Source organism: Hylaeus volcanicus, chromosome 3 (genome assembly GCF_026283585.1).
Source record: "Hylaeus volcanicus isolate JK05 chromosome 3, UHH_iyHylVolc1.0_haploid, whole genome shotgun sequence".
NCBI lineage: Eukaryota > Metazoa > Arthropoda > Insecta > Hymenoptera > Colletidae > Hylaeus > Hylaeus volcanicus.
Window position 1 is genome coordinate 2,452,727 of NC_071978.1, and position 25,669 is coordinate 2,478,395.

Below are 25,669 nucleotides of genomic sequence, written 5' to 3' on the forward strand. Positions count from 1 at the left end.
TGTAGCATGCTCTGATAATCGTCCTTCTGAGAACATCGGATCGCGTCGTCATCGCTCGACGATTTACGCCTTTTCTACTCCTATCGTTCACTTAAACCAGTTCGAAGGGAGTTCCCATCGATTGTTTCGTTCGAATCGAAGAAACGTGAAAGGGCAGGTCGTGGAACGCGGATGAATCCTCGAATCTTAAGACATTTTCCTCAATAAAATTCAAAGCCACATATTTCGGTTTTTACCATTTTCTTTGATAAATGTACTCGGAGTACTTTCACGTAACGGAGTAGCAAGAGTTAAGTTTATACGTGGGAAAGGTCACGGAACCGGAAACCAGTTCGATGAATTTCGAAAGATTGATCTGTTTCGATGGAGGAAGTGAACTGGTCGATACTCTGTGCCTCGACACGAAAACCGGTCGAGAGAATGTAGCTTCATTATCTGTGTACACGTGAATACGCGCGCGTGGCATGTAAACGAGTTACAGCGTTGTAACGAGGTCGAAATTCACATTGCAGTGGTCGATGAGACCCTCGGAACTTTCGTTTTCTCTTTTCCGCGTTATCTCGATGACGAATTTGTTACATCTTGTGACGCGTCGGCTATCTGAAACAGGTCTTAGACCATTCTTGATTAAGAAGTCTCCTATCAAGTACAGAAAAACGATCGATTGCGTATTTTATACGATACTCGCGGCTATCCTAAAGTATTAAAAAATTGCTTCGGAAAATCCTGAAGCTGTTACAGAAAATTTCAGACCTCGATCGATAGCCTTAACAAAATTGCTTTTAAAAGCGCGACCCTTTGAAGCTCGTTAATGGCTCAACTTGAGAGTGACGAACGCGTCGAGGGGTAAAAATGCACCTTGTTACGTAAGAATAGCGAGACTCGGACGGTCGATTACGTGGGCAGTCGATCTAGCCGCGCGTGTGTTGAAAACGACACACGCTGCGGCGCAATATGCATCGAGTAACATCGAATAGATGCTCGTTGGAGCGTAACGTTCCACGAGAATGTTTACACGCGTTTAGATCCCATGGAGTACGGGTTTCGAAGGTACTTTAAGCACGTACCATTTGCGTGGCGGCCGCTGAAAGCAGTAATTGGCTCCTAGCTAGCAAAACGATCGTTAGCACAAAACTCTCGGCGCCCTGATCGAAGCAGATCGATCATTTTGATCGCACACCCAATTACACGTCTGTGACTCCATTTATTTATTATCCTACGTGTAAAAGACTCTCGCGTATAAAAGAAATCTTCGTCAATTATATTCGGAGCCTGCAAGTAATTTTTAAGCGATACAAAACATGATTACGATTGGAATAAATAAATAAATAAGTTAAATAAATAACGGTCAAAGATCAGACTCCGTCGTATTCTACGTTTCGTTTTCGTTGTCCAGTTCCATGAAGGGTGGTTCCGTCGGAGGCTCGGTTGGCCATTTTCCTACGGTCGCGGAGGGATCGATAGTGGACGGTGGATCCGTGATAACAATTGGTCCAAGAGGTTCGGCCGTCTGCTCTTCCTCCTTCACCGTGTCGTCTACAATTTGAGAATTAAGTTCTGGTTTCGTTGAAATCGTTTGCGGTTTTATCTCCGAATCCGTGGATTCGGGCATCGGAGGTATCAGCTCCGTCGAGGGGACCATCGTTTTGATTTGACACTGACGACCCATGTAGCCAAGAGGACAAATGCATCTGCAATCAAAATACAATCGTAAAATTAGTAATAACTCTATCGATAACACTTTAGATACCAAAGAACAGATACTCAATTTTTTCAATCTTTCTTTCTGAAAAATTAAACGCGAACCTTGAGCCAAGCGGTTTTAGCCATAATTTACTGGATGTATTAAGAATGTTATCGCTGTTACAGATCAAAGAGTTACTTCTCGATCGTCAAGGTTATCGAGTGGAAAAGTAGCGTCGCCACGGCAGTCGATAACTTTACCTGTAATTGCCGTCTTCCTCTGTCATACTCATGCAGGTTGCATTGTTGCGACAGATTCCTGGATGCTCGTCGCAGTAAGTCAGCTTCTCGTTGCACAGATCGCCCGCCCATCCAGGCTCGCATCGACATTCCCATGGTCGTTTGCAGGACCCGTGGACGCATCCAGGATAAGGGACGCATTCGGTGCAGTTAGGACCCGTCCATCCTACGCGACACCTGCACGTTCCTGGACGACGGCAGGTGCCATGCTCTCGGCTGCATCCTTGCGAGCAGAGCGCTGCGCAGAGACGGAACAAATTTAATTGAACGAAGCAGACTCGGTAAATGAAATTGTCGGATCGCGAAGAGGCTACTCTAATTAATCAGATTGCATCTGTGAGCCCCTCCTACTTGGACGGATACATGGATAAGTCACTTATCGCGTGCTCCGGGACAAAGGTCCCTAAGAGCACCAGACCACAATAGAGAAAGTACTACGAGGGCTTGGGAAAACGAAGGCTGTGTTAAAGTGACATCGCACGAGTAAAATTATCGTGAAATGGAACGAATACGAGATGGGTAGGTACACTGGTATACGCATACATGTAATATTCGAGATAACTGGTGGCTACATGGTATGAATTATTATAGAGTGGACTTGTACCTTTGATAGAAAGGTACTTTAATCGTGTAAATAAGGTAACAAGAACTTGGATTCAATTTTAACGTAATTTCAGTTAGTGATCAGAATTAGTGATTCAGTATGTTTACTTACGTGTCTGACAAAGGAGTCCAGTCCAGCCAGGCTCGCAGCGACATTCCAGAGGTCCTTGACATGTTCCATGCATACATCCTGGCAAAACTGCGCACTGCTTACACTTTGGCCCCTGCCAACCTAGTCGGCACCTAGAAAACACCGAATGAACAATTAGAATACAGATCGGAGCTACAGTGGTCGCCGTTTCGTCTTAAATAATTGATATCCGACTATTATATAGTTTTCATATCGTTTCTACTCGGACACGATATGCAATAGGATCTTAACTACTATTAGAAACTTGGATTACACGAATACGTGTCTCCAGTTAAATACCAAACTAAATAACGCAAACATTTTTTTCTATCTCTGACTCTTTGGCTTGGAATAGATGTGTAGCAGCTTGTGTGGTTCTTTTATCGACAGAAAAAGCAGCGTTTAAAAGCCTTCACGGCTTCCACGCCTGCTCCAAATTACCAGCTGTGAACGTTAATGGAACGAGGGTCGAGCAAACGGGCGGTTTCATTGCTTCGATTCGCCGCTACCGGGACTGATAACCGCTCATTACTCCGCCATTACGCGTTGCACTTTACCTGCACTCGCCTGGCTTCTCGCAGTATCCCTGGCTGGACAGGCAATCGGTTGCGCAGATCGGTTCCGAGCAGAACATGCCTTTCCACCCAGGATCGCAGGAACACTCGAAGCTCACGTTACAGCTGAAAGTGAAAATCCGCTCAGTGTCTACCGCAAGGATGGTATTATTCTTTCTAATCGACGTTAGAAATTATGCTTGTTGTTGGTCAAGGTAAAATCGGTGTCCAATTCGCGGTTGGATCGGATCGAGGGCTTACGACGCTATACAAGGTTGACAAAATCGATCTTTATAGAATTTTTCTTTTTCTTAAAGCGTCAGGACATTCTAGAGAACGCGAACTAAGGCTTTTTCTGCGAATTATTCCATTTCTAAGATAGAATGCCCCTTAAACGAATCCCACCGAGGCTCGTTAGCATTGAGGAGTCCAGCGACGAGTCAGCTCGTCGGCAGTCGTGACACGTACAGTCGAAAGCGTCGTCGCCGCTGGAATATGATATTTCTGGGTGAAATTGAAACCCAATCGGAAGTGGACCGTGGTTTCGATTCGTTCCAAGGGTTCTGCTAGGCCAGAGGAACGGACCAATATGGTTGATTGCCTCGTCGATCAATCGTGCTTTTCTTTTCATCTGTCGAGGAAGAAAAAGAAACGACAACTTACCTGCCGTGCTGACATCCTGGCAAAGCTACACACTTGTCGCACAGCTCGCCATAGAAGCCCAATTTGCAGCGACATTCACCGGGTCGACGGCAGTAACCCTGAAGAGGGTCGCACCCCTTGCGACAGATTGGCACGTCGCACAAATCGCCCGTCCATCCTAAGCGAAAAAAAATATACGATCGTATATGAAGAGGAATGCCAGTATCGTTAGGTTCTTATTGTGCTTTTCTACAGAGAGTCGATGCTGAATTCTACGAGTCGCTCTTTCTTTTTTTATGAAGTTTGAGGAACGTCCAAGGTTTACGAGCGCACAAACATACATAGAGATAGTTAACGAGCTGGTTTCTAATTCCATTGTCTTGGGTCTCGTTTCATAAAGGTCAAAGGGAAGAAAGTTTCCTCGTTTGAAAACAAACGTTCAAAGTCCCCTCCGTTCTAAATGTTCTCCGGTCCAAAATTTAGTCGAAAACTTTCTCTCCCATGGCTAAATATGATCTAATGGCACCGTTCGATTTAGACTTTTACCTGGTAAACACTTTACTTCTCCAGCTTCGTCGCAGACGTAGTGCGAATTTGGATGCTGAGAGGCTGGTATTTCGCACGCCTGCTTTTTCCATTTCGGAACGTACCTGCGGAGAGTGTGCGAGTTAATTATTTCCCGAACACTGCGACACGGGAGTGTAATCGAACAACGAAGGGAACACCGTTCGACCACCTAACGATTGAAGTGTATTAATCATGTGGTGCAAGAGATTGGTACAACAATCTAATCCTCGGCGATGACATATTACGTGCAATTTTCTATAATTACGTTTCTAGATTCGATTCAAGGCATGTTAACTACCTAACGACTACTTATTACGTTAAATTAGGTCATGGATATAATCGGATCGATTTAGTAAAATATCGAAATTGCAGGGAGGACAGGGATCGAAAACAGTAACGGATCTGAGTGATTAACCTTTGCACTTCGACAGTTTCGAATCTCACGCACATTTTAAACCGAGATCTGGACTACAGATAATATTATTTAATTCTTTTGACCTATCACGGAATAAAGATTTGCACTACTGTCCTAAAGGAATTCGAAGTCTCCTTCGCCGAAAGAAAGCGTAGCAACTTTGTCAATCGAATCACGTAAACGATGAAATGGAAGAGTAATTCGTGATACCTGGGTCCTGTCGCGAATCCAAAAGGCAACGCACCGATGCCGAGAGCAGTTGTCACACCGACGGATAGGCCATTGTTCAGGTTTCCCAGTTCACCGGGACCAATTAGGAGGCTGAGACAGGCGACCAGCAGTATCATCTTTGCTTGACTACCGAGTCAAGACTGAGGACGTCCGCGTCCAAGGCGAAGCCTTGGATAACGGGACCTTGTTCGAGGTCACGGCACACTTTTTCATCGCGGCCAGTGTTGGATGGTGCGCGTGTGAAACGCGTATGCATGTGCCTGGTACAGCCTGCTGAGCTCACCGTTGGCTTCTTTTTGTCGACTCACGACAAGTTTATTATTCGCTCGGGAAAGTTCAATGCACCTCTTCGACTACGCGAGAGGAGCCATTCCCCTCCGAAGGCGTCGCGTTCGCCGCGGCCATGGAAAGGAAATGGACGGTCCTGGAACTTTCTCGGGAGCACACGTAAACTTCTTCGTATGCCATGGAACTTGAAAGAATTCTTATTGACTCTTGTACTACCGTTTCTTCAAGAATAACAGTTCTTTTTTAGAGTACTAAATTTAATGACCCTTACAAAGTTTCATAGTTGTACTTAACCCTCGCGATACCGCAGAGGAGATGCTTTGTATATTATACAAGTATTATATTTGGAGAATTTCACCTAAAATAATCATTTGATAATTGCGAAAAAATTATGTATCGCGTAAAAGTATAACTTTTCATATCAGAGTACACAGTGAAAAAACACTCATGTTCCAAGATGGTAACGATTGTCACAGTAAAAGTAAGTAAATTCCATCTAGTCCCATTGGAAAATTTGTTGCGAAGTCTCATTAAATCTCCAGCTAAACGTAAGCCGATCTCGATTGTTAAATTCGTGTTCCGCGCTTCCTGCATAACGGGAACCTTTTTCGGACGTCAGAAACCCCAGCTTGTCCGAAGGATCGGACCGAAACATTCAATCCTCCCGTAATCTGGTGTAAATCCATTCGATATAAAGAGACAGTCGACGGACCCTTTCGAAATTCGACGAAAAACCTCACGAACCCTCGTCATTCAACTTTATTCGTAGAGAAGGACGTGGATCATCGACAAAGTGGGGACTTAAAATTCCGTCGACTCGCTGGATTAAACCGTAAGGCGCCTTAATGTTTCCTCGATGGAAAGTAGACGTTCTGCCGAAGGACTGCAGTCGAAGTGAACATTTTACAAAAATCAATGTTATTAGAAGTGATTTATTTATATTTTAAAGACTTTGTACAAGCTTTGGAGCTACTATTTACAAATAAATACAGAGATTTGGCGCCGCGATTCGGCGTCGCTTTTCTGTCTCGGCGATAGGAACTCTTTTACAGTCTGTTCGTTGCGCGTTGAGCAAGAAGTTATTTAGTACTCTTAATACGTACAAAAATATCATCGAAGAATCTGTACATATCCTGCTTCCGAGATCGGCCAGTCAATTATTTATAATCTCTCGCGAAGTTCTTTGTACGTTTCTTCGATTGGACGATGCTCCAACCTCCTGCTTCCCTCGTTTGCAAAGTTGCCGTCGATTTCCTCTACAATTCGCAATGGGTCGTCTACATACTTTAAGAACTACTTTACATCGTACGCACATTAAACTCGTTCACATTTACAGTTCACTTAACGTCAACAAAGATCTCACACCTACTTGCAAAGAAATTATACAAGGAGAAATACTAGTGACTACTCGTGACCATCTTCGAATGACGGTTTCAACTATTTGTACACTAACGGCAGCACAGTCCAGCAACAATCTTCTCTCTCTCTCTCTGTTACCTTTAATCCGCCGGATTCGCTCGCGTTAAAGCAAAACATATCCCTGAGTTTGCCATCGTCTTGAACGATGCTTCATTGTTCGTTAGTCCCTCACACTTCCTCCACTTCGTAGCTTTTGTTCTTCTTGCAGACCTTCATCATACCAACGACAAAGACTAAAATCGCTGCAGCGATCGAGGCTGCGAAGATGTCCCAAGGATACAAGTCCTGAAACGTTGTCTCTATCCTTTCGGCCTGAACGGAACTGGGCCTGGTGTCCACTTCGATGGGGAAGCTGCCAGGTCCGTCGTTCGAGGCGATTCTAACTAGGTATTTGGTGCCAGGGGTCAAAGAAATCTGCGCAAAATTCGAGTCTGCCACTTGGTTCCCCATCAGACCACCTGTCTCTGGCTCCCAGGACACCACGTAAGACTCCTTGTTCCCTGATTGCTCCCTGTCCACTTTGTCGTTGTACGCGCTGCTTGTAGAGGGAGTGTTGTCACCTTCTAGATCCTCTTCGCCACCCTCGTCCTTCCTCCTGAAGAAAAACCTACGGAATATCTCGTCGGAGATCTGAGAGTCCTCTTGGCTCCTCCACTCCGCCAAGACTTTTTCTCCATACTTCTCCAGGAAGAACTGCCTCACTCGGTTGTTGAACCTAACCTGCTGCAAGTTCTTCTGCTTCTGCAGCTGAGTCTGGACGTCCTTCCAGGAGATGGTGGCCTCGTACAGGGGGCCTTCTTTCAACGATTCCAACGTTGGAACCCACTCTTGCCAACTGTAGTGCCTCACTCCGTCTTCCACGGCGACGATGATCCAGGTGTCTGGTCTCAGATTAGGCGTGCGTTCTCCAGGATAGTATCCGTCCACTCTCCATTGCTTGTAAAGCCTGCGCATCACCACCGACACGTCGAATTTGTCCACGTTTATGGGAGCTTTCTTTGGCGCTGGTAGCATCGAGGGAAGGTACTTCTCCTCCACCCTTGTTTTGCGGAAGGTACAGGCTGTCTGACAGGCTGGGCACTGGAAGAAATACGAAAGTCAGTATGGTCTCCAGGAAAAGTGGCTTTCGAATACTGAGTTAAGCTTAGAGCGAGAGAGCGAGAGAGAGAGAGAGAGAGCGAGCGAGCGAGCGAGAGAGAGAGAGAGAGAGAGAGAGAGAGAGAGAGAGAGAGAACCTCCTTCATGATCAAATACTGTTAATCTACAATTTAAATCTACATATTACCAAAGATATCGGTCATTCCTTTCAATTGTATTACTATATTTAACCCGTGTTTGTTCGACCATCAATGCGATTTTGCTTCCGTCTAGTTTCATAGGAATCGAAACCTGGGATTGTGGGGTTATCTCTCCTCGCTATCTGTCCTTCGAGAGGTACATTAGAGACGAACGATAATTAACGATCTCTCTAAAAGAGACATTCCGTTATCTAGACAAAAAATCGTTGCTCGAGAGACGACCTGGAAAGACCGTTCTTTCGAGCTCCTAATCCAAACATTCACCGTAACCTGGTAGTCAGTCGCTCCCCAAATATTTGAAAAAGATTTCTATCGCCTAGGGTCGATACATCGAGGACTTTAAATTCGACCGTGGGCAAAAGCGGCTCGACCTTCCGTGAAAACCGACAGGTAGGTTTCTAAGGATTTTTCTCATCCCCAGGCCTTCGTGTACTCCCTTCCAACGCAAGACCTTTCTCCTCGTCTCAAGGTGCCGTTCAGCGATACCCCCTCTCGTTTTCATCCCTTAGCTTTCAAACGGCCAAAGTTAAGGGATTTTTCTCGCGCTTGATCGATTCGAGTTTTCTGTAGATTCGATCCGCCGCTGAATCGAACGCGAGGAAGGTTAACTTGGTTTACCTGGCACGAAAGGGGCCGAAATACGAGAGGATTCGGTTACGTTTCGAGTTTCGATACACGATTGCAGGTGCGCATTCTTGGAAATATCGCGAATACCGTGAGACTCAAGTTTCACGATTAACCCTTCAACAAGGGCGAGCTAATCTTCAAATTTTTAGGTAACGTATCCAAGTAACGAGTTCATTGTTTAATCATTTAAAAAATACACCGAGTTTACAATTACTTTTGCCTGGCCCAAGTGCGCGTAGTCCTTGGAGACAATTTGAAAACGAAAGATGTTCGAGGACAGTCAACAATTTCGAGTTTAAAGGCGACAAGTAAATAAAAGAAATTTGCCAGCAACACCAATTCCGTTCGCCGTTTCCCCCTTTCCTGTAAAATGTCCCGAAGGGTCGAAGAATTCCCCTCCATCTCGCTGACCTAATCCAAAAGCCTGCTTCGCCAGTAAATTTACTTACATGTAGATACTGGTCGCCCTCGCAAATGGTTCTCGTCTTCTCCCACCGGTTCTCGAGGGCCTCGCAGTACTGCCAGCACTGTAACACAGAAGGAGAAAAAAAACACATGAAAGAACCGAAAGAGCGTGGCAGAGAGAAGAGAGGGAGGTGGGTTTCAGCTTTGAACAAAAAGCTCTTGCACGCACGGGACGCGCGAGTAAAAAGGACGACGGTACCAAGCAGGGAGGCGCAGGGGGATGAAAAGGCCCGAGGAACGCGAAGAAGGAACGGGAGAATAAGAACCATCGGACCTGGACCGTTGAATCGAGCGATTTAAGGGACCAGCGGGGTGGTGGAGCGGACCCAGAGAGGAAGAGGACGAAGAGGGCCAGAAAGAGTCGAAAAAGAAGGAACGACAACGGTGAAAGAGCGAGAAAGGACGAAGGTTGGAGAGGACGGAGGGGCCGAATTAGCTCCAACCTGTTTCAGGCATAACAGGCACCGTCGTTGTTGTCTTCATATTTATTGGGGTACCGTCCCTCGTGGAGCCCTGTTTCTAGATTCTTTTTTCTTCTCTTCTCTCTCGACGAGAGACCCCTTCTTACCCTCCGTTCCCGATTATCCTTCATCGCGGTGTGTTCCTTCTAAGTCCGGCTGCTTCGTAGAAACGCCGTGCCCCCTCTCCTCCCCCCTCTTTCCGCGCTAATGACGACCCCCAAAAAAGCAACATCAGCGTCTAACAGCTTCGCGATAATTCCCTCGAGTCTCTGGGATTCCTTTTTCCGAAGCTTTTTACGCTCGCTGGCGTAAAGGGATCGCGAGGCGAACGATTCTCTCCTAGACAATTTCGAGTCTTTGTTACGAATCCTTTGATGGATGCGGTCTTCTTTGCTCCGGGGTAAATTATTAAACAAAGCAATAAATTAGAGATACAGCTCGGTTATGAACTCAACACGTTTCAGGTTTGTGCTTTTCGGGACTACGTGCAGCTATGTTTCATAATTTCTACTTCCATCCCTTTAGAGAATACGTGTAGGCGAAAAATAAATTACTTGGATCAAAGCAGTTTTTTTGTCTGATAATTAACGGCCGCAGGCGATGTCGAACGGTGCCCGAGCATCTCGGACGAAGGAGTCCAGAGTTCTCCGTTTGTCCTTTTATCCCGTTTATTTCACTTTACGACAGCACGGTCATTGATTTCCCCCAGGGAGGGGACGCAGTCTTTACGACCCTCCGTCGATCGTAACTCGATAACGGCACGATCATCGTCGCACTCGATGAAATTTGATGGAGCGACGACGTCGCCGACGTTCGCGCCACCAGATGCATCTGTAGCAACGGGAGCTGCCGATCGCGATCATCGAGACGATTACGATTAAATACGCGAAGAACCTGCTTTCCTGCCTGGGCAATTACGCGATGCACGTATTTATAGCTGGGATTTCTGTAGACTTTGACTTCTTGGGATTACCGAACACCCTTAGATAAATTTAATTAGAATAGATGGGCATTAGAGATGAGAATTAGATAAGACCCTAAAGATAAATTTAATTAGGTTAACCTATATATGGAAGAAAATCTATAACAAAATTACTGCTGTATTTTATATTACGATAAGTAATAGCATAGAAATGGAATTCTAATAATAGATGCATCAGGAGTAATGAAATAGCGAATATGTGGCTTTCCAATTCTAAATGGTCCCCCATCCACGCGTTAGACTCTTCAATTTGGATCTCAGCTCACGTTACTCTCCCATTCGTACCCGATTGTTCGAAGTATAATGAAACAATTACGTTCGCGAAGGGGGCGGTTCAAATCGTGCGCGAAGATTCCCCACCCAGGAATAATCGTCATTATCCGGGCGTAACTCTAACGTTCTCTCCGAGGGGTTTCCTCGTACGACCTTCGTTAAGCCACCTCCGCTCGACCGCCCCCTCGAAGAATCGTTATTCAAATGTGTCCCGGGTAAACGACTCTCGAGGACTCTCCTTTCCCGAGCATAAATTTGAATGGATCATCGTGCCCCTTCCCTCAACTTCTCGATAATATCCACGCCTGGCGTGTGTACCTCGTAGCATCACACGCACCTCTCTCGTGTTGTTCTCATACGTTTGAGACAAACTAATAAAATCGCTAGTTTACGGCTCGAAAACTTATTCCATCGTAGCTAACAAACCTACTCTCCGTGTTTCTGTTCTCCGCGGGTGAACAATATGCCATCGATTTCCTCGAAATTAATGGACACCCCCCGTACACCAAATGAGCAACGCCCTGCGCACACACGCGCACGCGAGCCGCATTGTGCGTGAGTTAATCGTGATTCCCATCTGTCCATCTGCGACGTGTCTGTTCAAGGGATGGGCAGGGGTGTCGGTGAGGGCGCGGGGACCACCATGATTTTCCACGGCGCCCCATAAAACCGACACAGGAGATTTATCGTCGACGGAGTCGCTCGGAAACGTCCCCGCGATCAGATTTCCAGACGATCGAGTCGTGTCGCCTACGCGAAACTCCGTCGAACAATTTTTCCAAAAGGGTATTTCCGAGACTACGGGGATTGTTTATTGTTTGGTCTGACGGTGGAGCCGAGACGACGACGGGACTGTTGATTTTCCGAGGCAATTGGTCTCCAGGACGCGTTGAATGGCTCAAAGACGGGGGGGGGGGGGACTCTGGGTGACCCGGGAAAGAGGGTCACGTTAAAGTTAGAAACGTCGTGTCGAGTGCAAATGGAGGAAACACATCTGGTAGAAAAGGAAATAACTCGGAAAAAGGACTGCTGTAACCTAACTCCTAACTGTCAATTTAAAGTTAGACAATTGTCGAGTGTCTCGAGCGTACGATGTCTTGCTCTGGTAGGTATTTATGCGGAATTCTGTGCAAGCTAGTAATATATACCATTTTAGAGGGAAATTATAAACGATGGAATAGTAAATAAAGATTATCAATTATGCTTTGATAACGAGGCAATTGTTGAAGTAATTTGTCGTGGACGGTAGAGAGCACGTGGGTGTGCGTCAGGTGATGGTTACGAGAAGGAAAGAATTGCGAGTAAACGCGTCATAAAACCGGTATGGTAAAATTCTAATTATATGTGCACATAGTATACAATGAAATTCAGAGACGAAAGCTACAGGAGAAATAAATAGGGAAAACAAGCTCGGTATAAGAACGATAGTAGTATCTGTATTTTAAGATTATTGGCTCCGAAATATTGCTTACTGTTATTTCTGTAACGGATTGCGAATATGTTTAGAAAATTACGGGGAAAGAACTGTCCAGTGCACGTGGTGCTTCGAAAATCCGTGACGAGTTGCAGCCGGTTCTCGTTTCGAATGGGGGAGGATATTGTGGAGAGAAAAACATGGGCTCGCGGAATAGTGTGTGTAGGAGATATACGATGAAAGGAATGGGATACACGTTGGATGGTTCTCGAGAGAATAAAACAGATATCATTTTAAGGTGAAACTTTTAATTTTAATATCGACAAGCATAAAGAGATTGAAGCGAGATAGAGACTAAATTTATTATATTAAATTTATTATAATTTCGTTTATATCAGTTCTCGTATAACAAAGACTCGAATGTTAAAAAGATAATACATGCACTGTAATTACCTTGCTGCAACTGGTTTGCTGGTGTCCCGTGTACCAATCGCATATCCCATCGACTGTATGCTTTCTGAGGCACTGCGATCTGCACTGCGCGATCCTGACGATCGGTCCAAGATCGAAACCTCTGACCAATGCGACGCACCAGGTGAACAACAGGAACCACGAAATCTCCATAGCAAATCACACTATTTCCTCTTCGACTATAGCACTCACTAGTTCACTGTTGCAAGAGTTTGTAGTAGTCTATAATGGAACACTAGTTTATGCGAATATTAAGCGATATTGATACAACGTACGTATTTATATATTACTGTTTCGTTTATCGATAGTATTTAGTCGGTTCACGTGTCGCGTAAACAATCGCGTTTGCGAGGAACGTGCGCGTCGATGGAAACGAGCAGTGACGTAGGTCTTGATACCACCGAAATTTCGAGCCGACTGCGACCCTTCGGTGGTCGGTACCTTCCTTATGTAGCCACGCGCCCCACCATTGGATTTCAGTCCGCCCCTACCCCCTAAAGGCAGCGTAGCATCCCTTGTAATTATCCGTGGGCTGGAACCGTCCCTCGGCATATGGTCGACCACGCTGCATCAACGTCCTTCTGCCCGAATTATTTCTCTGACGGCGAAGTAGGCCAGACCGCGGAAAGAGTTGGGGGAATTTTTCGTTTCATCGAAAGCGATTGGGTAATTGTCCTCATTTGACCTTTGTTTTGTAGGATTTACTTTTAAAGCAGCGACACCGGGCAACTTCGTTAATATCTTTGATAATTGAACCAATTAAACGTGGTTTGCTTGTTGGTATCTTGAAAAGTAATTATTTATATACACGATTAAAATTATATAAATTGCTTCCAAGATCTACATTACGTTGTTAGTTTAATTACGCTCAATGTACATGACTCGAAATAATAATTTTCTACGAGTATCAATTTGAGATAGCAAAATTAGGAGCATCTACTTTACTCGTAGTTTTTCGGGAGTAACGACAGATATTCCAGAGGAAAATTCTAGTTTTCCCCGCAACAATGGTTCTAAATCGATGCTGTAGCTCCTCCAGTGTAAACCTAGCGATTAACGTAGGTCCTAATTTCCCTGGTATGCTCTGCGTACAATCTGTCGTCGCGAATATTATCTCGGAGAACCACCCTCGCATTACAACCGCGTAGTGTTTCACTATAATTATCCACGTGCCTTATGGTCCCCGGCATATGGTTCAGAAACGCCGTCTTGGTACAGAGGAACCATCTTTTTCGTGGGCGAGGGGGGAAAGACGAAAAAGTGAAGGAAGATTGCTCCACAGGACAAATTAAATTTCGTCTCCGCTCGATCGTGAAATCGTGTCGCTTTGTGACGCACCGATGGCCGCGAGTCCTGCCTTTTGTCTCGTAATTCCTGGAGAAGATGCAAGAATCGAACGACATCGGCGCTCTCCTTTGAACCCCTAACGCGTCGCACGAAAACGCCAAAATGCAATTTAACCTCCAGAAAATCTCAATTATGATCTCTTTGCGACGTGAAAGTGGTTTGATCGGTTCGAGGGGCGAATTCCTCGACGTCCCCCGAGGGTAAAAGTAAGGTACCAATCTGCAAAATTATTTTTCAATTTGGGACTTTCCATTCGGATAGTAGTAAGATCTACGTTTAATAAGCAAAGAAGGAAGCTTCCAGGAAGCGAACGCATTTCCTCAGCGACTCGGTATTACCCATGAAATTCTATACATATAGGCAGACGTTCTCCGAGGAAGCTCCGTTCGTCCATAAAGATCGCTATTAGAATACGTTTCGGCCCATCGATAATCCTCGAGAGGAACCTTCCGAAACGTAGACCGGCTGAAAGGAAGTAGATAATCATCCGTCGTAACAACGAGAAAAAGATCACCGCCCTTCTCGAAATTCTGAGGGCGTTCAAGAAAAATTTGACAGCAATTAGCTGTCGTCCGCCCCCAGCTTGCGTTGCGACACAGCGTCGTCTTCTCTTGGGCCATTATTTTTTCGATATTGCGTAGAATTATACATCTAATAACGGATGATCTAGAGAAGTCAAACAAGAGCCTATCGGTTAAAAGAAAAGTACCTTTGCCAAGCGATAGGATAAAGACCAAAAACAAACATTTGATCAGTCCATCAGACTCCAGAGTCAACTGGAAAATTCTCTTTTCTTGTTTATCAGGGAAAATTTACGTAACGTTTGTCTAGTCTTCGATAAACAACTTTTTCTAAAAAAAAAAGGGGCGGAAGATCGACAAGCTCCGCGAGATGGAATAGGATCCAGGCGAATCGGTGTCGGATGATCGCGATCCGAGGGATACGCATTATCAAAGGTCTCGTAGCATGATCCAATATGGTTTTCATCCGGCAGGTACACGATCTCGACCCCACCCACCACCTTCTCCTGAACGAAAAATAAAAGCAGCAGAAGCGTACCAAGAAGGAAGAGGCGGAGAACATCGGATTTCGACCGATAAAGAACAACGAGAGAAAGAGAGCTCGAGAATAGAGAAGAAAAGGAGGTGGAACGTATTCACCGGAAGTCGTCCGTGCTCCCTGGGTGCCCTCGCGCGCGATACACACGTCACAATGCACAGGATGTGTACAAATAAGGGTATTTGTCTCGCAGGACGATTGTGGGGTGAAATATACGGTGACGTTAAACGGGCCGTAGTTGCATCCCTCGGATTCAGACGCGGGTTTGCCTGTGAAACGCGCTGATCCGCGCTCATGCTCGTTTGTGCCCGCTGGCAATAGAAAAAGGCCCACGAATAGAGGAGGGCCATTCATCTAGGCAGCGTTTAGGGGTGGCGCTCCGAGCGACAGGAACGGTTCCTTCAATGGCGAGTGACATTTTATTGTGCTGCGGGGCTTTTTGTCACACCTGGACCGAGGCGATCTCTCGGCTTGACGCGCGACGTTGCGATGATTTTACTATTCTACCAACGCCGCTACTAGCTTCCATCGTGAAATTGCTTTTAATGGGATGCCGCCCGCTTTCTTCGTCGCCCAGCGGTCGCTTGGAAAACGGTTCCGTCGAGCCAGGGTTGGTTGGAAGGTCCAAATATCGCGTGAAATTGGGGAATAATCGTTAAAAGTAGGAACCTGGAATGCCTCTCTAGGTTTAAAAATCCGTGGTGGCCTGTTAGGCATTTATCAGGAATTAATTTAGCATTAAACCTATCGACGTTCATGTGTAACTATTTCTATCGCGATGAAACAAACGAAACTAGTCTGAAAGATATTTTTTTCAATAAAGTCAGTGTCTCAAGAAGTCACCTATCGGTTTTAGTTTGCTCTGCTATTGTTCCTGTTCGCACGATGTCGATCGATCCAGCTGGTTTGGGTGTGCAGGGACAATACAAAAATTTAATCTTACTGGATCGACAGAAGCGACCGGTTACTCTTACCCTCTCCGCGTCGCACGAATCAAATATTTATCGTCGATTACTGCTGCGGATGCGGAGCGACCCGTCATCCATGGTAAATATATCCGGCACGCGTCGCACGTGATTCCAGAAACTCATTTAAAGCTTTCACACCGCAACGGATCGGGGGAGAATCCCGAGGGAGTTCTCGTTCCTGGGTGAGCATTGCCGTTTTTGTATTCCTGTCCGTACAGAAAATTCGGTACACGTTTCGCCAACGACGGGAATCGATCGTCTCTTCGAGCTGGGGGTGTTATTGTGTCGCGTAATGGAAACGTCAAAAAGTTTATGGGTCGCGTCGTTTCGATAAGATCGCGAAAAATGACTCGACACACCCAACCTTCGCCATGAATTCGGTATTCCGGCCGATAGGCACGTTAATACAGTCGAGTTTCCGTTATCGGGTCTCTCTTCATCCATTATTGACTTATCTCTTAACTTTGTTACGGGGAGAACAAGACAAAACATTTCGGATACATAAATTTTCCTGTAGCCGATCGATGAAGGACAGGAGTATTACGAAAGTATGTCGTATAACGTGTGAAGAGCGATTGATAAATGGTGCTCTCGCATATTAACAAGGAACGATATCTTCCAAGTTACGGTGTTTATCGAAGAGGAACAAAGCTCAACAGTTTTCAGCAGTTTTAGTTTAAAAAAAAAAAAAAAAAACAGTTATCCTTACATAAAATTTTCATCTACGTAAGACTTCTGGTCCATCTGTGGTCGGGACTTACAATTCGTAGCCTCCTCGTAAAACCGCGATTACGTTTATAATCTTCATCTTGGGACCAGAGTAAAATTTCCAACAATATGTATTCCGTGCCACGAGTCCCCAAAGAAAAAGAACTCCAAAAAAAAACCGAGGGCAGAATTCACGCAACGAGCGGACGTGAAACTATTATTCACCGCGGTTTCAACTATTATTCACGTATCTTCTCGTCGAACAAAAAGCCGGCTTTTCACGAAACTCGACGACAGGAGCGCGGATAAGATCAGAGGATCGTCGTTCGGAGCACGAATGTGCGTCTCCGTGGTTCCGATTCGAATTCTCCTCTCACCTTACGGGGATGAAACGTCGGTGGTCGTGTTCGACCTGGACGAACGCAATCTGACGGAAAATCGAGACTCGCGTAATCCTTCGAGTCGGGGATTATGGTCGATAAACAATGCTCACGGGGAACCACGACCGCGGGAATACACGGACGAATCGTGCCAGAGATGTTAGGCGGCGATAGTTGCTTGCTCGGAAAAGAAGGTCGGTCGTGGACCGTGAGGCGAAGGTGAGGAATGTTGGAAGAAACGGTCACGGATTTAGGATCCTACGAAAACACCTCGCACCTATGGCGTCGGGGAAACTCTCCAGAGGGATTTCGTTCTGGGGGTTGGACAGTTCGAGTCTCGAGCGTCCAGGACCACCTTCGAACAGAAAAGGACAATAGTGCCCTGTTAGCGCGAAAATGTTGGAAAACGTGGTTCCGTTTCCTGTGTAGGTGTAATGCGACGCTAAATTGTTTACTCGAGGCTTGGGTTGGTTTTTAGAAACTTCGTGGCTATGGAAAGCTGATGTAATTGTCTGCGATATTTTTATTGAATTGAAAAGACTTGCGAGCATTGAAGGACGTTGGGTTTAGGAAAACTGTTTATGGAAAAGGACAAGGTATGTGCGTTCCTTTAGACCACCTTTTGTTGCAAAACGAATAACGAAAGGGAGTGATTGATTGGAAAAAGAAGCAAAAATGTTTGATATCGTCTGTGCCAGAAACGAGTATGTACAGCGAAAAGTACATTCTCGTTAAAAATTTCGTCCGCTGCCGTTAATAAATGAGAAAACTTAGTTCTCCAAACAGTTTTAAGCGCACACATCGTTCAAAGTTTACAGGGGAATCTCGAGGTGTGAACGCAGCTCGACGTGGATAAAGAACGTGGTGCATAACAAAAGGAGTTTGCAGATCGGATTGTCAAACGTCGGGGCTGCGCACCGTCGAACTCGAGGCTTATCTGTCCTGGAAAAATATTGAGCGTCGTTTCGCTCTGCTTGCACAGTCTTAATCCCTGCGTTCGACCGACGGACTGTTTTCCTCAAATATTATTCTAGCGCGTTTCTATTCTGCATTCGTCCCTGACGGGGTCCCACTGCGTTTCCTAGTAATTATAGAAAACATTTTAATATCAGATTCCTGCATGACGTTAACTTTGGTAAGATCTGAATATTTTGTTCATTGCTTCGGTAAACAAGGTATACAAACACTTTTCATTATATTGGAGCACCAAAATAATTTAATTCTTATCCAAAAGTCCAGCACGCTCTATCTAACGCGTTGAAAGGTGAAATTTGAGAAGCACTGACGTGTATCATAGGATGAAATTCTTCCAGGCGTTCACCTGAAATCGACAGCGCCAAGCTTCACCTAGTTTCCATCGTGGCGCGAAATTGCCATGAAAGCCTTAAAGGACACCTCGCACCTTTCCGTCTCACGATCCTCAGAAATTGTTCTGTCGGCTAACGCACGCGATAAAGCAGAAAATTTAGGCCGCCTCGTAGGCGCTTTGAAAAGCCAGTTTTCGCGTCAAATGCGATGGCGACAAATTTTCATTGTCAGGGAGCAGCATTAGTCCAGGTCTTTCTCCCGTGGCGCAGCATGCGAGACAGAAGAAAAAGAGGAGGACGAAGAAGAGATTCCTTCGAACGAGTCCCCCAGGAGGACAGGTGGTAACCAGAGGATCCCCGAATCGCTATTGAGCACTTAGCCTTCTACCTTACCTCTTCAGAGGCTAGGTATCCGCCAATATGTTACCCTGACAAATTCTCGAAACCGAAATTTATAACCTCCTGACTGTCGGTGCGTCGTATCTGACCGCTGGGACTCGGGTTGGCTTTATGGCTCTGCGGCCAAGACGCAAACTTCGGAGACAAAGTCATTTTTTTTCCTGATGTCTGTCCCCCGTCTTATTCCCGCATTTTGATCGCGTAATCAAATATTGCGTCGTCGAAACCATCGTCAATTTACGATTATCGAACCTTCCTTTATCGCCAGTCTTTGCTGAGGGAGTCGCACAAATTTTCCAAAGCTCTTACACGGCCATTATAGGAGCTATCCTTCCGCGAATAGCTCCAAGTTAAAGCAACTAAAAGAAACCGTATGCATAGAAGACGAATGCAAACTTCCCTCTGCAAGACTTGCTCCGAGAACTCGGTCTCCCGTAGTGCAGTGTCTCTCAAATTTCATCTTCTCACGGATGCTTTCATATATTAACGATCGAACGACGCAAATCTCGATACTCCCACGTCGAGTTTATGCTTGAATTCTTCGCTATTCGATGTATAGGATTTCACGAGTACCCACGTATCGATAAGGTGAAGGGGTTTAAAAAATCAACGGGTATGTCCATCGACAACCAGTGCGCATAAATCAATTCTTCACGCGTCCTTTCCGTCAAATTAACGACGTCACCCTTCCAGTCGTTTTCGAAAGGCAGCCACTGTAAACTGAGCTCGCTATCCGAGCAATTAAGTCGGAAACGCCCTCGACCGACACGGGCGAAGTTTTTTTTTTTTACTCTCGCGGCCTTCGTAAATCACACGAAAGCCGACGTTGTCGCTCGGTTTTACGACCGCAGTAACTTCGAATACAGAATTTTCGGGGCTGATTTAAAAGCGGCAGAAGCGCGAGAACGGCGCCAGCGGCGCTCGCGGTGACCCCCTTGCCTCCTTGTAAATCAAAAGGCTTTTCCTTCGCAACGATCTCAGAATTTTTCCAAACTTCTCCAGGAATAACAGCAACCGTCAGTTAAAAAACGCAAGTTATACGAAATATAAAATGAAAATAGAACCGAAAACTGATTCTAGTTGAGTTTATGGACATTCATGTTTCGAGAGTGCAATTTTCTCTTCAGATGTCGTATTGAAAGACGACGCTTGCGGTAACCCTGTCGTCCCCTTGTAAATCAAAAGACTTTTACCCTCGCAACGATCCCTCTGGGTTTGTTTACCAGGTATAGGCAACCCGACGAAGTCAGCATCCCGTCAAGGTTTTCCTCAATTTTCTCGTCAACGTGTCGGTAGCAATCACCTAATTTACCGCGGCTGCCTTTCGGTCGCGATGAAAATTGCGGTTCGACCGCTGGCTTCTTGCAGCCTCACCCCTGGGAAGAGGTCTTTGTTGCTAGTTCACCCCCCACGAGGCCTTCCAGACTCTCCACATTTAAACATTTTTGGGGTTTCCGGTAGTTGCCTCCTTCGACAGGCCTGTTGTAAATTTCGAACGAGAAAGTCGAAAAACAGTCCAGGGAAGCCCCGATACTTGGAGGATCAAAACAATTGGAAGATTCCAAAGATTGCATCTCTGATACGTTTTATTCGATGTCCGAAAAAATCATCAACGAAGATGCTACGAAAGTTTAACATTTGTTCGTTCGCTTGTCTCCTTTATAGAAATACTTTTTAGAGCTTTGGAGCGGAATAGCCTCTCGAGAGGAGATTTCGTTGGTCGAGTACGGTCCAGGAACCCGTTGATTACCGAGAAAAAAAAAAATGGTGACCGTCGCTTAATACGGCGACCCGTCGATCCGGGCAATCAGGACGGTGATCCCGAGCGAGCGCAGTTTTTTGCAGCTTTCGTGTGCTTTTTACGAGCTGCCTTAGCGAAACTCTCCTTTCGGCGGCAATTACCGACCACGAGGAACACACGCTTGCGGTTGTTCCATCCGCGACGCGAACGAAAACGACGACGGGGCCCTATTGAAAGGCGAACGAGCCGAACACGCGTGGAACCACGTGCATGCGAGATTATCGGACGATATTCTTTCTTCGTTCGGCCATTGTGTCCGACAAAAAGTGACCGCGGGAGCATGAGGTGCACCGGCTACGTGGCAAAAAAGAATTAATGCCGACGGAAGAGCGAAAAGGGTTCGAGTCTTGCCGACCATTTGCGTCGCGGTGCGTGGTTCTACTCGTGCATTCTGGTCGATGGTGGATACGAGTAGAATTCTTATCCGAAAGTTAGTATTCGCGATAGTTGCGGTCTCCCTGCCTGAAATCTAAAGTATTCGGGGATGTCCAGTAATAAATGGGACGCGAGAAGTCAATTTACTCACCTAGCGGCCGAGAAACACAGTTTAGCGTCGTAAAAGACTATCCCCACAGCCCTACATCCTCGCAGTCGTCCCCTACAATTTCAAGTTAATTTCGAGCAAAAATCAGACGTTTGGTTCGTACCCTTGCAAGAGACTCATAAAGCCTCCCGCAGACTACCTATACCTAAAAAAGCTTTTCAATTAATCGATGAGAGAAAGTTTTTGTTAATCGATTCGAAGATTGTCGTAGCGTCACGATGATGTCTGGTTCGCGTGGAATTAACGCGAACCGAGATCGTCGATCACGAGGAACCCGTTTCCAGCGACGAATGACGAGCGACCCTAAGAATTCCTAGGGCGCGTCGAGCAGAGGATGGCGGCGATACGTGGCACATTAAGGATACGGTGCTTAAAGCGGCGAAAATTGGCTCGGCCTCGTCGCGATCATTATACTCTGTCTTATAACATTCATAATTCGTAAATAACAGCGTTGGGAGAGGGCTCTGTGGGGGCGCCATGGCTCCGCGGGCGTTTAGCATATTTTATATAGACGAAGAGCGAACGTCGAGGAACGAAAGAAGATAAAACGACCCTTAAATAGACCAGAGGATGGAAGACAGCTGCGTGGACCGAGATTCGATCGAACTTCTTATCCCTTTGCATTCTTAATATCTGTTAAGTTTGTTTAATGGTCTCTTTGCCATGGAATAACAAATGATGGAGCGCGAGGGGGAGATCCAAACAAAATTAAAAATCAATAACACCTAATGTATATCGATCAAGCAAGCTGGCGGTATTAATTCTAAAATAAATGAATAAATTATCGCGAGGAAAGTGTAGAGTAATATCTGAGATACTCTAAAGTCATTTTTAGCCAAAATTTGTATCTATATAAGACAAGTATCCATAATAAAGACTACAAAGCGACAACGTTCAAGAGCAGACAACACCAACAGTGAGATAATAATCAACTTAATACCGAATTTCGATTACCTTAATAACGACTCGTCTCGTTTCGGTAAGAAGACGCACGTCTACATCAAGGTTGCTCCCAGCAGACTGTCACGAGAGCTGTAAAAGGAGAACCAGTCGCGTTTCGAGCTTGAAGGGTTAATTCGAAGGAGAACCGAGAAGTTGTTCCCCGGTGAGTGGCAGGGCGCGAGCATTGCATTGAAATTCAAATTAAAATTATTAAATTATCCGGGGAAAAAGATGAGGCGGACGGAGCTTGGGCCAATTTTCGGGCAATTTCGTGGTGGGCTAACCGCCCCCTCTCCCCTCCCGTCTCCCATTTTTCGGTCGGGACTCAGATCCTGTAGAAAATAATGGCCAGCGCCGCCGGCGACCATATGGTCGCGTGGTAGAGAATGGGCCCGACGAAAACGAAGAGGGGCCCGAATGGCGAAAATTCACGGCCACTTTGACCTACACCGACGCTTCTGCTCTCTTCCGGATGATAGATCGCCGACGATCCAGGCGTCTTTTCAAATCTCGCCAGTCCTGGAAACGCGTCCACTGCGCGGGGTGCCTGAACGTTCGACGTCTGGTGTTCTGGTTTTCTTCAATTTCTTGGTCAATAAGGAAACTCGAAGCTCGTGACATTTGAGACGTAAGTAACCGAAGTTAGATTTCCGTTGTTAGAATATGGGTTCTCTTGAAATAACAGGTATCTTGGGTAAAACTTCAAAATAACACTGCTGTGACTCGGATATTGCTTATCTAAAAATGTATTCGTCATCTGCGAACAGAATGTTAACAGTTCCTCGATAATGCAAATATACCCTTGCCCGTATAATACCCCAAGTTTGCCATTTGTCACGGCGATTTCTTTTCTTCTCCGAAACATTGTCGTCTCATCGCGGATTCCTGGCCCACTGCATCATTGAAAATTCCTCCTTTCATCGACGAGGATACTTTTCTCGCGTGAAAGCGCGGTATACCTGAAAAACTATCCATCATTCGTTGTAATAGTTTCGGAGCGTCCATCGCCCTCTCCGCGAGCAGCTAATCGATCAAGCGGAGCGAGAGCTTCGAAGGGAGACTGCAGCCAAAGTTTCACAATTGTCGGAGTAGGTTGTACCAAGTAGTAGGTTCGTTTAATGCGCTAAGCTAAAACGCGACCGGTTTGCTCCGGTTTCGTCGATCGGCGGGACACGCGGATAATCGTATCGAGTCACGTCAACTATTAATTACAGACCGTGAAACGAGCGTATATCCGATTCCCGTGACGAACACGAGAAATTGTCGTTTGCTCGTTTTCCAACATTCTCCGTTCGCTTATTCGACAACGCTAACGAGCTTTTGCACGAAGCGTTCAATTTCCTTATCTTCGAGCCCTTAGACGGAGATATCGGCTAATGAGGCGGGCCTTGTTCTAGACGTACGACGCAACAATAATAATTAATCGACACGCAAAAGCTTTCAGAAGACTAAGGGTAGAACAATGGACTCCATTTTAGTTGCGTTTCCTAGAAACTCTCGCGTGACATGCTGCTAGGTATAGGTATCGATGGCCAATCATGTTTCAGTAGTCCTCTTGGAAAACCTTCTCAAAACAGTAATATATCTCTTTATTACATGAATTTTATTTCACCTTTCAGAATAGAATTCTATTCTACCCTTAGCCCTAATCAAAGTGGAGCTCGGTTCCCGCTCGAGTCCATCGCTGCACTCGACCAGCCTTCGTCTCCACCTCCGCAACATTTTCGGCAGACAGTGCCGCGCCTTCGAGGCGTATTTTTTCCTCGAGATAAGTTTGGTCCCGCGTGCCATATGTCGACGATCTCGAAAAGCGTTTTCCGATTTTCGGCTCGGAGGACAGATGGCCACGCGTTCTCCACGAGGACCTGGAAGTCCTCCGAATTTCCTGCAGCTGATGCCCCAGCGAACGAAGCGATAGGAAAATGAACGATGGTCCCTCGACTTGGAGTATCTGTCGGGGGTCCGAAAGGAGATGCTCTTCGCCGAAGTGGCAGCATGCGACAATTCTGTCGGTTCAAAGTAGCGATTATGGGCCATTAAAGCAATCACGGTGTGGCTAATGTCGAGAAAGATGTCTTTTTTTTACTGAGTAGCACGATCGAACTCGAAGATTTTCTTCCTCCTTCTCGGAGAATCCTATTTTATTGCGAACGTTTATGGTCGTTTTAGGGTCTGTCGGGCGTTGAAGTCGGCAAGACAGAGGAAAGAAAACAAACGGTGTTCCCTGTAATGATTTTCAGGATTCTTTCGAACGGCTTTTGTTATCCCTGACAAACAATGCTGTATTCTTAACGCTGTGGATCGGACCTGTCAGGTTTCCAGCAGAAATTGTAGACTCTGGTGTACTTAACGAATTAGGATTGCGAACGAACAGAGAAGATTCTTCGCCTAGAGCTCTTTCCTTTGCCTTCTGTCTCGAGCTCTGTGGTGCATCTAAAGAGTCAAGGAAACGACCATGGTTTATGAATTTTCTATAGAAAAATCCAAGATGTTATTTACTGAAATTCCTACTCATTAGAATCTATATTGAATGTAACGTGTAAAGTTCAAGACAGCTGTCAGACTTTTCGCAGAGTTCCAGAATGGAAGATCCCGTAATGGAGCACACTTTTACGCTCGACTGTTTATAATACCCGTATATTGGTCGTATAATGACAAAAATAATGGCAATTAATTAGCCAGTACATCAGCGATACCTTGTTATTCCGAACATACATGGGCGAATCGTAAAACTCAGCGGAATCCATAAATTTCGTGAAACTGCGGCGACGAAACGGACTCCTGCTAACGAGACAACGTTTATTGTAAATCAAAAAGATAATTACGTTAAGAGTCGCTAAGCCGGTTCATTAGGTCGCGAAATATCTTGTCGCGTTCTTTTTTACACATCCGTTCCATCCCTACGGTCTAAAAAAGGCTATCCCCAAGGCTATCGACTCGAGGGACAGAGGAGGAGAGGCCGGCATAGAAAACAATTTGGACCTTGGATTTGAGTTCGCCGCCTTAATTAGTTCCACACAGGAGATTACCAATCAACAATTTGGGAATTACGACACGCTGCGATTCCCAAATTGCCCTTCGATCCCCTCTATTTAAGGGTAATTGGTTCGTCTCTCGCTAACTATTATAGAAATAGCAAAGGCATAATGGGGGCGAGCCACTTTCAGGATAAATTATTTGTAATAAGGCGCAAAGGACAGAAATCTCGATTAAAAGGGTATTGGTATCCTCCGAGCAGCAACCAAAACAGCCATTCGCGAGAAAAGGTAATGGTATAATAAAATTACTGAGGCCTCAGCGACCACGAAAACTTCGAAGTACATACGAAGAAAGCGGCGCAGGGCCTGTGAAGGGTGGCCCCGAGGTTCGATACGGGCTTGATGCAATTTCT

General features: G+C 45.7%; 2 protein-coding genes across 2 annotated transcripts; both read right to left on the minus strand.

Moving 5' to 3' along the window:
* Positions 1 to 1,184: 1,184 nt before the first annotated feature.
* Positions 1,185 to 5,241, minus strand: LOC128873475 (protein jagged-1-like). The gene is made up of 7 exons (XM_054117080.1): positions 5,105 to 5,241; positions 4,459 to 4,562; positions 3,934 to 4,090; positions 3,274 to 3,396; positions 2,699 to 2,829; positions 1,945 to 2,221; positions 1,185 to 1,691 (listed from the first exon to the last, which is right to left on the minus strand). Exons 1-7 carry the CDS (start codon positions 5,239 to 5,241, stop codon positions 1,373 to 1,375), a joined length of 1,248 nt encoding a protein of 415 aa, XP_053973055.1. The 3' UTR covers positions 1,185 to 1,372.
* Positions 5,242 to 6,339: 1,098 nt separating this feature from the next.
* LOC128873377 (uncharacterized) lies at positions 6,340 to 13,235 on the minus strand. The gene is made up of 3 exons (XM_054116929.1): positions 12,806 to 13,235; positions 9,207 to 9,284; positions 6,340 to 7,912 (listed from the first exon to the last, which is right to left on the minus strand). The coding sequence occupies exons 1-3, from the start codon at positions 12,974 to 12,976 to the stop codon at positions 7,001 to 7,003; spliced, it is 1,161 nt and encodes a 386-aa protein (XP_053972904.1). The 5' UTR covers positions 12,977 to 13,235; the 3' UTR covers positions 6,340 to 7,000.
* Positions 13,236 to 25,669: the final 12,434 nt, after the last annotated feature.